The sequence below is a fragment of the Sinohyriopsis cumingii genome, chromosome 4 (genome assembly GCF_028554795.1).
Source record: "Sinohyriopsis cumingii isolate HCF-2022 chromosome 4, ASM2855479v2, whole genome shotgun sequence".
NCBI lineage: Eukaryota > Metazoa > Mollusca > Bivalvia > Unionida > Unionidae > Sinohyriopsis > Sinohyriopsis cumingii.
Genome location: NC_142964.1, coordinates 17,564,487 through 17,578,476, shown reverse-complemented (window position 1 = coordinate 17,578,476; position 13,990 = coordinate 17,564,487). Strand labels below are relative to the sequence as shown.

The window sequence follows — 13,990 nt, the reverse complement described above, 5'->3', positions numbered from 1 at the left end:
ACTGGAATAATGAAATAGTCGATAAATATCCCTACCATCGGTTTCGTTCGAATTGAATGGTGATAATTTGAATGAGATATAAACATTTTAGCTAGCCGGTATGATCGTGCGAAGATTTAAAAATTTCATTTAGCGTTTTTAAATCTATATCGGCTTTTGGGGGGAACGTCATATAAGGTCATAAGCGACGTGATGTTTACGGTACCTATATATATATATATATATATATATATATATATATATATATATATATATATATATATATATATATATATATATATATATATATATATATATATATATATATATATATTGTGTGTGTGTCAGAGAAAGCGAAAGAGGACTTGAAAGAAAACACAATTGTAAAATAAACTGTTTATTTAAATAACAGGAAGAAAAAAAACTGCAAAAGTGATGTTATACATGTTTCTCTAACTTTAGTGAATAATAAAAATAAATAGTGTAATAATTTACTTACATTTTTATTGTTGAAAAGTTTGTGACACTTGGAAGATAAAGATGCCACATTGCAAAAACGATTGATTCTTTCAAAAGAAGTTGCTCAGTTTTTGTACGTCAAATTTTGTACGTCTAGTACGCTTTTATTACCTATTAATACCACAGACAAGTATATTGCATTGATTAAATAAATAAATAAAAAATATAAAAAAATAACAAATAGAAAAGTTAATAAATAGATAAATAAATAAACTGGTAAATAATAGTCTGTTTCTCATATGTGTTGTTCTGTTTCGATTTTTAGGTTTTTCTGTCTGGAGACACTTCAATAAAACGTATGGGGTCAAATTACAGGTATTGATGATGCGTCTTTGTGTACAACTTTGCTGTTCATTTGATTTAGATTAAAAATTATGAAAAAAGGCAATGTTTAGATATCGTTATATATCTAAATGAAGCGTGTTTTTGTTTTTAAAGCTGGTAATAATAATAAATGTTCTTGACGGTTGAAGCAAATCTATTGACCTCCATTACTGTGAAGAGACATATTACACAGTTTTCTGTGTCAACCTTTAATACGTGTTTAGTCCCAAGGGTTCAAATTGTTTCGCAAGAGATGAGGCAAACGTTTTTAAACAACAAATAGTGCATTACAGTTATTCTAATATGAGTAATGATTAGGTACATATAGCAAGTACTAAAATACAACACATATGAGATTTTAGAAACACCCAAAAAAACAACAACTTGTACTTAAGCAGCATGTGAAACTCCAAAGTTTGACTACAGCTTAACGTCACAAAAACGGATGGCTTCAAGCCAGCAGAACCATTTTTAAGAATACAAATTTATTACAGTCAACATCATGTAAGAGTAAAAATTATCACAGCCAACATTATATGAGAATATTACAGCCAAGAATAGAAATTATTACCACCAACATCATGTAAGAATACAAATTATTAAGTCAACATCATGTAAAAATACAAATTATTATGTCAACATCATGTAAAAATACAAATTAGTTCAGTCAACAGCATAATAAATAATATTAAAATAAGTGATTCCAGGCCACTGGGATACGAATAATAACAATATTTACAATACAAATAATAACAGACGTGCAGCATATACAACGTAAAATAAATCATATTTATTCTAAACTGTGACATGAATTATAACTCTGCAATGACAGTTATTGGACTAAAACAGGATAAAACGAAGGTCAGCTTGATTTGTAAAAGCGTATTTAAGACAGTAGAACATTTTCTTATATAATTGTGCAAGGTTGTTGACCAGAAAATGAAAACGAAGAATTTAACCGGATTTTAGAAGGAAAACAAATGTTCGGCAACCAAAGAATTTAGATTCCTATAAAGTTTATTACAAGTCAATACTATTTGAGTTTCTATTATTACAAGTCAATACTATTTGAGTTTCTATTATTACAAGTCAATACTATTTGAGTTTCTATTATTACAAGTCAATACTAAATGCATTTTGAGTTTCCATTTATTACATTAGATCAGTATAAATGCTTGTGAATCAATGCCATCTCGTGGAGTATATCACATGACTCCTGTGTTATTTGGATTAACACACAGCACGTCACGTTAACTTGATTTGTTGATCTCTCTCTCTCTCTCTCTCTCTCTCTCTCTCTCTCTCTCTCGTTCTCTCTCTCTAGCGGGTCAAATTGACAGAAGAATCGACCAAGAGATTAATGGTGAGATAAACGATTTAAACAATTAGATAGGCAGTACCCACCCCACCCAACTCCACACTATGTGGGTCAGTCAGGAAAAATACATGCAAAGGAGCGTAGCGGACTTTTGTACTTGGCATACGACACTATCTCTTGACATATAATGGCAAAACTGGCGCAAAAATATTTTTTTTTTTAAAAAAAACAGAAGGGGTGGGTGGGTTCAATTTTGTAATGTCATTAGCACTAGAAAGTAAGCACAATAATAACTTACATCAACTATAAATAACTTGAAATGTCAGAATTACCTCCGTTTGGTTCATCGTTTCGCTTAAAATATTCCTCACTCATTTCGATGTACTTCCGCGTAAACAGAATACTGCGCTTTCACTACCTGGGACGCTAAAGATGCAAGGTTGGTTGTGCTCTATTTTCTTAAATGAAAACAATTTTAATGTTTAAATGTTTAAATCTTCAGCATCACTTTCGTTTATTTTGTCAATGTTAATGAAACTAGAAGCTCAAAAAGGAGTATTTTTTTAAATACAAATTTTCAAAGTAATTTTAATAGCTAAAATAGATGCAACACGACATTTTGTTGCGGTCACACTGAGAATGAATGTAAAGTGTTCACTTTATCCATCAATAGATAGATTCATGTAGTCAGTCTTGATCCATTTGGAAAGTATTTGCATGTGGTATATATATATATATATATATATATATATATATATATATATATATATATATATATATATACGCACACACACACACACACGCACTCACTTCAACTGGATCGCACAGTCACACTTACGCTTCTCCTTTTGCCAGTTTGTAGATAACAAGCTCTTTAAATATATGACAATTGAAGTTAATTGCGGTTAGATATCTGAATGCCTACCACGCATAAGACTTGGGTCTCTAGATATTATTTTGTACTATATGATGCTTCCATTTTTATTATTATCCGTACGATGATAATTTGAAATTCAAGTGGCAGCTATACAGTTTTTTTTTTTTTAAAGAGATATCATTTTGAATGTTCTGTTATTCATCAATGCAAAACATTTGCAGCTATGTATTCTTCAACGGGTCCAACGCATAACGGGGTTTGTTATAATGTTTGGTTTGGTTCGGTGTTTTCAAAAATACCAACACAACTAGGTTTTTAGCGTCGAAGCAATTGAAGTTAACTTTCTTGCCCATGGTCAAACAATGGTAGCAGATTTAAGCTGGTCTTAATGGAAGAATTTTAGGTATTAGCCTTTCTGTTGCTAGCTAACCAATGAACAGCAATTTGGGACGTAGGATGGTTGTTGGTGAGCATTTACACTCCAGTTGTAAAGGTGCAATACCTAGGAAGATAACTACCTTTATCAGAATATTAAAATAATTTTAGTGGAAATCTAGCATTTGTCTAACCTATGATAAAAGTATGTAAAGTTTCAACAAAGCCGTTGGATTTGTACAAGTATGTATATCTACCAAAAACCAGTAAATTTACACCAAGTGCGCAAAGCAGATGCAAGTGTTAACATGTTCTCTTATGAATAAGTGCAATTTACCGGACGAAAATTAAGCGTGAAATTCACTCAAAAAACACGTCACTCCGCTTTACATTAACGAAAATATCTCCTTAGCGTAGTTATTCATGTTTCTTGTTTACATTATGTGCACTTTTTTAAATCGACGGCTACAAATGTCTGACTTCGTGCAAATGCTTTTGTTTTAGCAGACCAAAAAGAATAGTCCCATGGGCAGCCAATATTGGATGTCAGTTCGTTCACTGGTACCTACACTAGTATCTCCTGGGTCGATCAACGTCTATCAGGTCATTCCTTCCAAGATATACATCCGGGGTCTGTACGTGAGTCCTCAGTGTCCTTACGGACATGGGAGACATTCGACCTGGGCTTGCTGGGGATCTTATGCTCCTGTAGCTGGGTGGTGGTGACACGACCCGGTCTCTGCCGTATGTCTCCCTGTTTGGGTTATGGTAATGCATCGTGTCCGTTCGATGCTTGTTGTGGTATGCCTCACGCTCTTTGTCCCTGTAATACCGATCTTTATCTCGGCCGTACTCATTGTAGTATTTCGTATTCCTGACTTCATCCAGCTTTGATTTCTCTGGCATAGGCGCTACGGAAATCGTATCAGAATCTGGTAATCCGTAGCGGCGTATATCTGCAAACATCAGTACCCCAGCAAGGAATGCCAGAAGAAAAGCAAACACAGTTAGGCCAAATGAGTAGTTAACATAGTGGTTCGTCGGTATGTTCGTGACGTGGAGGATCATTCCAATCATAGAAAATGTCACTGGATCAAAAGAAAATAATGGGACAGTTGACATTTAGATTATAATAAGAGCAATATGTTTTCATTACGCAAGACTAAAATTAGGTCGTATTTTCTACGTAGAATAATATCCATTAATTGCTTTAGAAAAAATAGTGATAAAGGAATGAAAGATTATGTGCTTGAAAATCTATAGATTTTCCGTAAAATTAACAAATATACCATGATTCATACTGAACTAAGTACGTTAATCATATGATTATCATGTCATGTAACACAGTATTGATCATCGCTTGTTTAGATATTCTGTCCTCAAGGCTACACATGAATGTATTCAGTTAATTCTTATTAGACCTTCATTCAGCTTAAAATAGACGGTCGTATTTAAGAAATTACCGTGATATTTCCAATCCATAATTTTGAAACTGAAACTCATGATTCTTCTCATTATTTATGGTGAAGATTGTTAGTTCCGTGTAAAATGGACACAGTTAACTTGTTCAACTTTAACAAATGGTGATGCAAAGGAGACTTTAGAAACATATCAAATTATAATCGGGGAAATACCGAATGAGAAATAGATAATCACGACTGTCTGGAAGAAAATCTATTCGATAGTTTATTACATGACCATGATCATATAACATTTCTTGATTGGGATTATTATAATATCCGGATATTCACATGTTGTGGTATGTAACAATTGCCACACGAGTCACTCTGTGAAACATGAACATAATGATGAAGTACGGGGAGTATGCCCCCCCCCCCCGTCAACATCATGACTAATAGCCCCCCGACCCCCATTAAAAGATTGTTAAGGATGTCATGTGTAGTAGAAAGAAAATATTTATTTAATGGCAAATACACCATTTTTTCCCCTTATTCTCTTAACACCAATAACAAGGACCGAAACTTAGCTGAAGCTATTATTAATAATCCAGATTTGGATTCTGTAAAGTTTCTGGATATACTTCTAGTGTCTCTATAGTGTCTACGTGTTGGCCTCGGGATACATTGTTGTAAGCTTTCAGACAGGACTTTGAGAAGGTAAAGATGATAAAAAGGGCTTTGAGAAGGTCAAAATGATAAAAAGGGCTTTGAGAAGGTCAAAACGATAAAAAGGGCTTTGAGAATGGTAAAAATGATAAAAAGGGCGTTGAGAAGGTAAAGATGATAAGAAGGGCTTTGAGAAGGTAAAAATGATAAAAAGGGCTTTGAGAAGGTAAAAGTTATAAAAAGGGCTTTGAGAAGGTACAAATGATAAAAAGGGCTTTGAGAAGGTACAAATGATAAAAAGGGCTTTGAGAAGGTAAAAATGATAAAAAGGGCTTTGAGAAGGTCAAAACGATAAAAAGGGCTTTGAGAATGGTAAAAATGATAAAAAGGGCGTTGAGAAGGTAAAGATGATAAGAAGGGCTTTGAGAAGGTAAAAATGATAAAAAGGGCTTTGAGAAGGTAAAAGTTATAAAAAGGGCTTTGAGAAGGTACAAATGATAAAAAGGGCTTTGAGAAGGTAAAAATGATAAAAAGAGCTTTGAGAAGGTAAAAATGATAAAAAGAGCTTTGAGATGGTAAAGATGATAAAAAGGGCTTTGAGAAAATAAAGATGATAAAAAGGGCTTTGAGAAGGAGAAAATGATAAAAAGAGCTTTGAGAAGGTAAAAATGATAAAAAGGATTTTGATAAGATAAAGGTGATAAAAAGGTCTTTGAGAAAAATTATAAAAATGGCTTTGAGAGGTAAAAATGATAAATTGGGCTTCGTGAAGGTAAAAAAAGATACAACGTTCTTTGACAAGATGAGGGTGATAAAATGTTTTGAGAAGGCAACAATGATAAAAAGGTCTTTGAGAAGGTAGCTATGATAGAACGGGCTTTGAGAAGGTAAAAATGAAACAAAGGGCTTTGAGAAGGTAATACTGATTAAAAGGGCGTTGGGAAGGTAAAATGATAAAACGTTCTTTAACAAGATGAAGGTGATAAAAGGTTTTGAGAAGGTAAAAATGATAAAAAGGGCTTTGAGAAGGTGAAAATGATAAAAAGGGCTTTGAGAAGGTGAAAATGATAAAAAGGGCTTTGAGAAGGTGAAAATGATAAAAAGGGCTTTGAGAAGGTGAAAATGATGAAAAGGGCTTTGAAAAGGTAAAGATGATTAAAAAAGGCTTTGAGAAGTTAAAAATGATAAGAAGGACTTTGTGAAGGTAAAAATTATAAAAAGGGCTTTGAGAAGGTAAAAATCATTAAAGGGACATTGAGAAGGCAAAGATGATGAAAAGGACTTTAAGAATGGTAAAAATGATAAAAAGGGCTTTTGAGAAGGTAAAGATGATAAATAGGGCTTTGGGAAGGCGAAGTTGATAAAAAGGGCTCTGAGAAAGTAAAAATGATGAAAAGGGCTTTGAGAAGGTAAAGATGATAAAGAGGGTTTTGAAACGATAAAGGTGATAAAAAGGTCTTTGAGAAAATTGATAAAAATAGCTTTGAGAGGTAAAAATGATAAAAAGGGCTTCGTGAAGGTAAATAAGATAAACTTTCTTTGACAAGATGATGGTGATAAAAGGTTTTGAGAAGGCAACAATGATTAAAAGGTATTTGAGAAGGTAGCTATGATAAAAAGGGCTTTGAGAAGGTAAAAATGATAAAAAGGGCTTTGAGAAGGTAAAAATGATAAAAAGAGCTTTGAGAAGATAAAAATGATAAAAAGGGTTTTGAGAAGGTAAAAGTTATAAAAAGGGCTTTGAGAAGGTAAAAATTATAAAAAGAGCTCTGAGAAGATAAAAATGATAAAATGGGCTTTGAGAAGATAAAAATGATAAAAAGGGTTCTGTGAAGGTAAAAGTGCCTAAAAGGGCTTTGAGAAGGTAAAAATGATAAAAAACGGGTTGAGAAGGTAAAAATGATAAAAGATCTTTGACAAACTAAAGGTGATAAAAATGAATGTGAGAAGTTAAAAATGAGAAAAGGGCCTTGACAAGGTAAAGGTGATGAAAAGGAATGTGAGAAGGTAAAAATGATGAAAAGGTCTTTGAAAAGGTGAAATTGAAACCAGGGCTTTGACAAGGTGAAGATCATAAAGAGATTATAAAAAGATGATTGAGAAGGTAAAAATGAAAAAGGGCTTTGAGAAGGTAATGATGATACAACGAGCTTTGACAAAATAAAGGGGACAAAAAGGGCTTTGACAAGGTAAAATTTATTAAATTTTTTGAGAAGGTAAATTGATAAAAACTTCTTTGAGAAGGTAAAGGTGATAAAAAGGGCTTTGAGAAGGTAAAAATGGTAAGAAAGGCTTTGACTAGGGAAAAATAATAAAATTGGCTTTGAGATGGTAAAGATTATAGAAAAGGGTTTTGACAAGGTAAAATTGATACGAAAAAGTTTGAGAAGGTAAAACTTATAAAACGGACTTTGAGCAGGTAAATGTATAAAAATGGCTTTCAGAAGGTATAGAATATAGAAACAGCTTTGAGAAGGTATAAAGTATAAAAAGGGTTTAGACAAGGTAAAATAATAAAAAGGGCATCGAGAAGGTAAAAATGATAAAAACTGGCCTTGACAAGGTAAAAAAAAAGTTAAAAAGATCTTTTAGAAGGCAAAAATGATTTTTTTTTAAAAAAAAGGCTTTGACTAGGTAAAAATGATAAAAAAAGGCTTTGACTAGGTAAAAATGATAAAAAGGGCATCGAGAAGGTAAAATGATAAAAAGGTCTTTGAGAAGGTAAAAATGATAGAAACGGGCATCGAGAAGGTAAAAATAATAGAAACGGGCATCGAGAAGGTAAAATTGATAAAATGGGATTTGACAAGGTAAAAATGATTTTAAGAAAGGCTTTGAGAAAGTAAAGATTACAAAGAAAGGCTTTTAGAAGGTAAAAATGATACAGAGGGCTTTGACAAAGCAAAAAATGATAAAAAGGATTTTGGAAAGGTAAAAAGTATAAAAAAGCTTGAAGAAGTTAAAACTGATAAAACGGGATTTGAGACGGTAAAAATTTAAAAAAAGGGCTTTGACAAGATAAAAATGATAAAAAAGGCTTTGACAAGGTAAAGATAATAAAAATGGATTTGAGAAGATAAATGTGATAAAAAGGACTTTGAGAAGGTCAAAATAACAAAAAGAGCTTTGAAAAGGTGAAAGTGATAAAAAGGGCTTTGAGAAGGTAAAGATAATAGAAAGGGATTTGAGAAGATAAAGGTAATAAAAAGGGCTTTGATAAGGTAAATATGATCAAAAGGGCTTTGAGAAGGTAAAGATGATAGAAAGGTGTTTGTGAAGATAAAAATGATAAAAAGGGCTTTGGGAATGTAAAGAAGATAAAATGTTCTTTGACAAGATAAAGGTGTTAAAAAGGACTTTGAGAAGGTAAAACTGATAGAAAGAGCTTTGACAAGGTATTAATGGTAAAATTGGTTTTGACAAGGTGAAGATTATAAAAAGCACTTTGAGAAGATAAAAATGATAAAATGGCTTTGACAAGGTAAAAATGATAAAAAGGGTTATGAGACGGTAAGGATGATAAAACGAGCTTCGACAAAATAAAGAAGATTAAAAGGTCTTTGAGAACTTAAAATCGATAAAAAGGGCTTTAAGAAGGTAAAAATTATTAAAAGGACTATGACATGGTAAAAATGATAAAAAGGTCTTTGAGAAGGTAAAAATGATAGAAACGGGCATCGAGAAGGTAAAAGTAATAGAAACGGGCATCGAGAAGGTAAAATTGATAAAATGGGATTTGACATGGTAAAAATGATTTTAAAAAAGGCTTTGAGAAAGTAAAGATTACAAAGAAAGGCTTTTAGAAGGTAAAAATGATACAGAGGGCTTTGACAAAGCAAAAAATGATAAAAAGGATTTTGGAAAGGTAAAAAGTATAAAAAAGCTTGAAGAAGTTAAAACTGATAAAACGGGATTTGAGACGGTAAAAATTTAAAAAAAGGGCTTTGACAAGATAAAAATGATAAAAAAGGCTTTGACAAGGTAAAGATAATAAAAATGGATTTGAGAAGATAAATGTGATAAAAAGGACTTTGAGAAGGTCAAAATGACAAAAAGAGCTTTGAAAAGGTGAAAGTGATAAAAAGGGCTTTGAGAAGGTAAAGATAATAAAAAGGGATTTGAGAAGATAAAGGCAATAAAAAGGGCTTTGATAAGGTAAATATGATCAAAAGGGCTTTGAGAAGGTAAAGATGATAGAAAGGTGTTTGTGAAGATAAAAATGATAAAAAGGGCTTTGGGAATGTAAAGAAGATAAAATGTTCTTTGACAAGATAAAGGTGTTAAAAAGGACTTTGAGAAGGTAAAACTGATAGAAAGAGCTTTGACAAGGTATTAATGGTAAAATTGGTTTTGACAAGGTGAAGATTATAAAAAGCACTTTGAGAAGATAAAAATGATAAAATGGCTTTGACAAGGTAAAAATGATAAAAAGGGTTATGAGACGGTAAGGATGATAAAACGAGCTTCGACAAAATAAAGAAGATTAAAAGGTCTTTGAGAACTTAAAATCGATAAAAAGGGCTTTAAGAAGGTAAAAATTATTAAAAGGACTATGACATGGTAAAAATGATAAAAAGGGCTTTGAGAAGGTAAAAATTATAAAAAGGGCTTTGACAAGGCAAAATTAATAAAAGGGCTTTGACAAGGTTAAAAATGATAACAAGAGCTTTGAGAAGGTAAAGATTATAAAAAAGAGCATTGAGAAGGAAAAAAATACTTTGTGAAGTGAAAATGATAAAAAGGGCCTTGTGAAGGTGAAAATGATAAAAAGGGCTTTGTGAAGGTGAACATGATAAAAAGGGCTTTGTGAAGGTGAACATGATAAAAAAAGGCTTTGAAAAGGTAAAATGATTAAAGAGAGAGAGCATAGACTGAATGTTAGAGCCTTTCCTTCAATAATTTGATTGGCTCACATGCAGACTGATCTTACAGCATCAAGAAAGGAATCAGATGACTACAACGATGATCTTCTGAAGCGGTGTGACATTAGAGATTTAGGGACTTATTTCAAAGCTCAGGACTTATGTACTTTAAGAAGTTCAATCCTGCTTGAGATAAATATGGTTTAATATATATAGAAGAAAGTTCACTTGAACATAATTATTATGTCAAGATTATTCTGTTAAAAACAAAGTTTGGTAAAACCAATGTCTTTGAACTTGCTGTACATTCTTGAAACGAATCCGTAGTGAAAAAACAACAAACAAACATAAGAGTCTATGAAACAAACACATACCAACAAACAAAATAGCCAAGATGTATATGAAAAGAAATAAATATACTATCATGAATCTAAGTGTTAAATTATTGAAAGCACAGAAGAAATCATTGAATACGAAAGCTACCTGTAAGGAAACAGACGAAATCAGTGAATACGAAAGCTACCTGTAAGGAAACAGAAGATCATAATTGTCAGGGCCATACAAAGTGTCCGAAGTCTCCGTATAAGGATGTACAGGGCGCTGAACATGGTGGCAAATATAAGCAGAATCAGGGCGATTGTCTCAAGGGCCTGGGTCGCCACGAATACGCCTGAAGTAATAAAAGATTATGTCACAAATCACAATAATGCAGAGTTTACTATTTTACACCGGACACCACTATGACGACGTTAATTGACAGGAAACGTCAAGATAATGTGCACATCATGTTATGTAAGTTTAATTTGTGTGATTGTGTGAATTTTACTAAACTTGTTGATTTTTCGATCTTTTCGGTTGCTTCGTGTAAGAAAATAAAGTTGTATCAAATACATTTGTGGCACAGCAGAAAGTTTTATGTTGATATTAAAAACGAGTGGAAATTGAACAAACTGAGAAAATTATGAATCAAACTCGTGAATGTTAATACCGCTTTCGTTCCAACATATTGTATCTGCAAATTTCTTACATACTGGTGTGTGTGTGTGTGTGTGTAATTTTGAATTTTAACATTTTTTCAATCATAGCTCTACGATGTCTGTAGTGTAACAGTTTCTAGTGATGTCTAGCACTGGGGCATCATATCACAGACATGTCGCATGATGTCCCACCCAGTCCCATTATCCTAATACCAGGCGGACCAGTCCTAACAATAACCTCTTAATGCTGAGCGCCTAGCGAGGCAGCAGTTAGTACCATTTCTACAAGTCTTTGGTATGACTCAACCGAGGTTCGAACAAACGACCTGCCGCATCCGAGGCGGACGCTCTAACACTAGACCACCGGAGAGGTCAATTGCTGTGTAAATTAAATTTCTATTGTGTTGTTCAATTTTGTAAATGATTGTGGATATACATTTGTCATGTCTGTAAGTTTTAAATAATTTGTTTACTGCTGTTGTAGTTTAAGGTCTAGCCTTAATCACAAACTTATAATATTCTGGAAGCGAACGTTAGAACCACATCCTGGTATTTGTATTATGTTTTAGAACCGTGGGATGAGTATTTAAGGTTGATGAAAACAAAATTATTTATTCCTGTTTTAAATTTAGCCTGTGTGATTATTTACTGTTGTGCTAATATAAAATTTAAGATTAATCAATTATTTAAATTATTTATTGGAATTACAAAGCGCTTACTCACATTTTGGGCTGAAGATTATTTTGGGACATGTGAGTTCATTCAAACACATTCTAAACTGCTGTTACATCAACACAATAAAGACCATCGGTACATCAGAACAATGGTTTGATTCGTAACAATCTATATATTGGAACTTGTGATACACATTTTAGGACTATTTTCTGTTTAATTCACAATACTTAAATTTTCACGTTGCAATTTAGAGATGTAACCTTATTTTGTTTTCTTTTAAATAAGCTTATTGGTTTTGCTTCTTTTCTGTTACTTAGTTAACTTTATTAAGGCAATACAATCTTAACAACATAAATGTACTTTACTTTTGCTTTAAGGAAAAACAACACTACGTTGCATTTACAGCATCAGAATCTCTCTCTCGCTCTCTGTTTGTCTTTCTTTCTCTCTCTCGCTATATATATATATATATATATATATATATATATATATATATATATATATATATATATATATATATGTACACATATATATATATTATCATTCTACTTTTCAGTTTCTACATAGAAAGCATCTTCATTGTATATATATATATATATATATATATATATATATATATATATATACATACATACACATATATATATTATCGTTCTACTTTTCAGTTTCTACATAGAAAGCATCTTCATTGGTAACACACACACACACATACACACACACACACACACACACACACACATACATATATATATATATATATATATATATATATATATATATATATATATATATATATATATATATATATATATATATATATATATATATATATATATATATATATATATATATATATAATTGTTTCTTCAGGAATTAAAGCTTCCATTCTGGCCTGGTTGCCAATTAAAATATTGGCTTAGTTAAATATCTGCTTTGTTAGAATTGCACCAAGATATGGACTAAATCCAAGTCAATTGTACGGTACTATTTTAAGTTTAAAATTCCTTTTTGCAGTTCGGGTTTGACGGAATAAAAATTATAAAGACTTGTTTGAATGATACGGTTATGCCCACCAAAACGCTTCAGACAAACGCCTTAATATTAGTACCTGAACTTTTTGTATTGATTATTAACAAGGATATTATATTAGTCAATGGAAATTCAAAAGATATTATCTGTAGTCGATTGAATAGAAGTAAAACGATCTAATCTTACTTAGATCAGTAGCAAGTACATTTAATGGACTATTATTTATTTAACCACACAGAGAAAAATTTCTTTGATATTTTATAAATTATTCATTTCTGAATTCTATGTAAAGATAGAAATACCACAAGTTTGTCACTATTAAAGAAAGTTTAAGATTTGTCGATCAAAGCATGCAGTCATAGAAAAGTTTATTTCTATCCAGTTCACCGTGTCCAGCCTTTTTATCTGCTTCTAATCTATGTTAGTTTTAGGAATAAACAGTTTCAAACATAGTTCATATGCCAGAACATATACTGTAACTATACAAATAAACAATAACAACACATCGAAAAAAGTGGTCAGTAATTAACAAATGAATGAAGCATAACTCATCCATACTATTTAAAAATCTGTTTATATTAATAAAGTTTAATTTTTAATAGTTTGTTTTAAACATTATCATGTAGGTATAATGGATAATTTATGAGCTTGCCGTTACAACGACTTTCTATGGGTTAGAGTTATTGAATCTTTCATGGAAACAATTCATATAAACAATTCATGGAAACAATTTCTTCTGCGTTATTTTATGTTCATAACTGCATTGTAGAATTATACTAAACCAAAATTAAGCTTCCAGTCAAATATAACTGGCAGGCCCTTTTTAGTATGAATCATATTGTAAAATACCCAGGAAATTCCATAATATCTCCTCCCTCCCCAAATTTCCTTTCTCTCCTTGAGGGATAATAGAGTTATCGCGAAATAATGAAAGTCATTATATAACAATATTGACAAAACATACCATCTAGAGCGTAAAAGCAATAGGG

At 31.8% G+C, this 13,990-nt stretch overlaps 1 protein-coding gene across 2 annotated transcripts in view; it reads right to left on the bottom strand.

Annotated features, from left to right (window-relative positions):
* Positions 1-360: 360 nt before the first annotated feature.
* Positions 361-13,990, bottom strand: part of LOC149800697 (uncharacterized) — a 34,876-nt gene continuing 21,246 nt past the window's right edge. The window contains exons 2-3 of one of the 2 annotated variants that reach the window (XM_089954730.1): positions 10,844-10,990; positions 361-4,480 (exon numbers count right to left, since the gene is read on the bottom strand). In XM_089954730.1, the coding sequence (XP_089810856.1) occupies positions 3,963-4,480; positions 10,844-10,990 (665 nt within the window). In that variant the 3' untranslated portion in view covers positions 361-3,962. The remainder of the gene's footprint in view (positions 4,481-10,843; positions 10,991-13,990) is intronic. The other variant, XM_089954731.1, reaches the window with a different exon arrangement.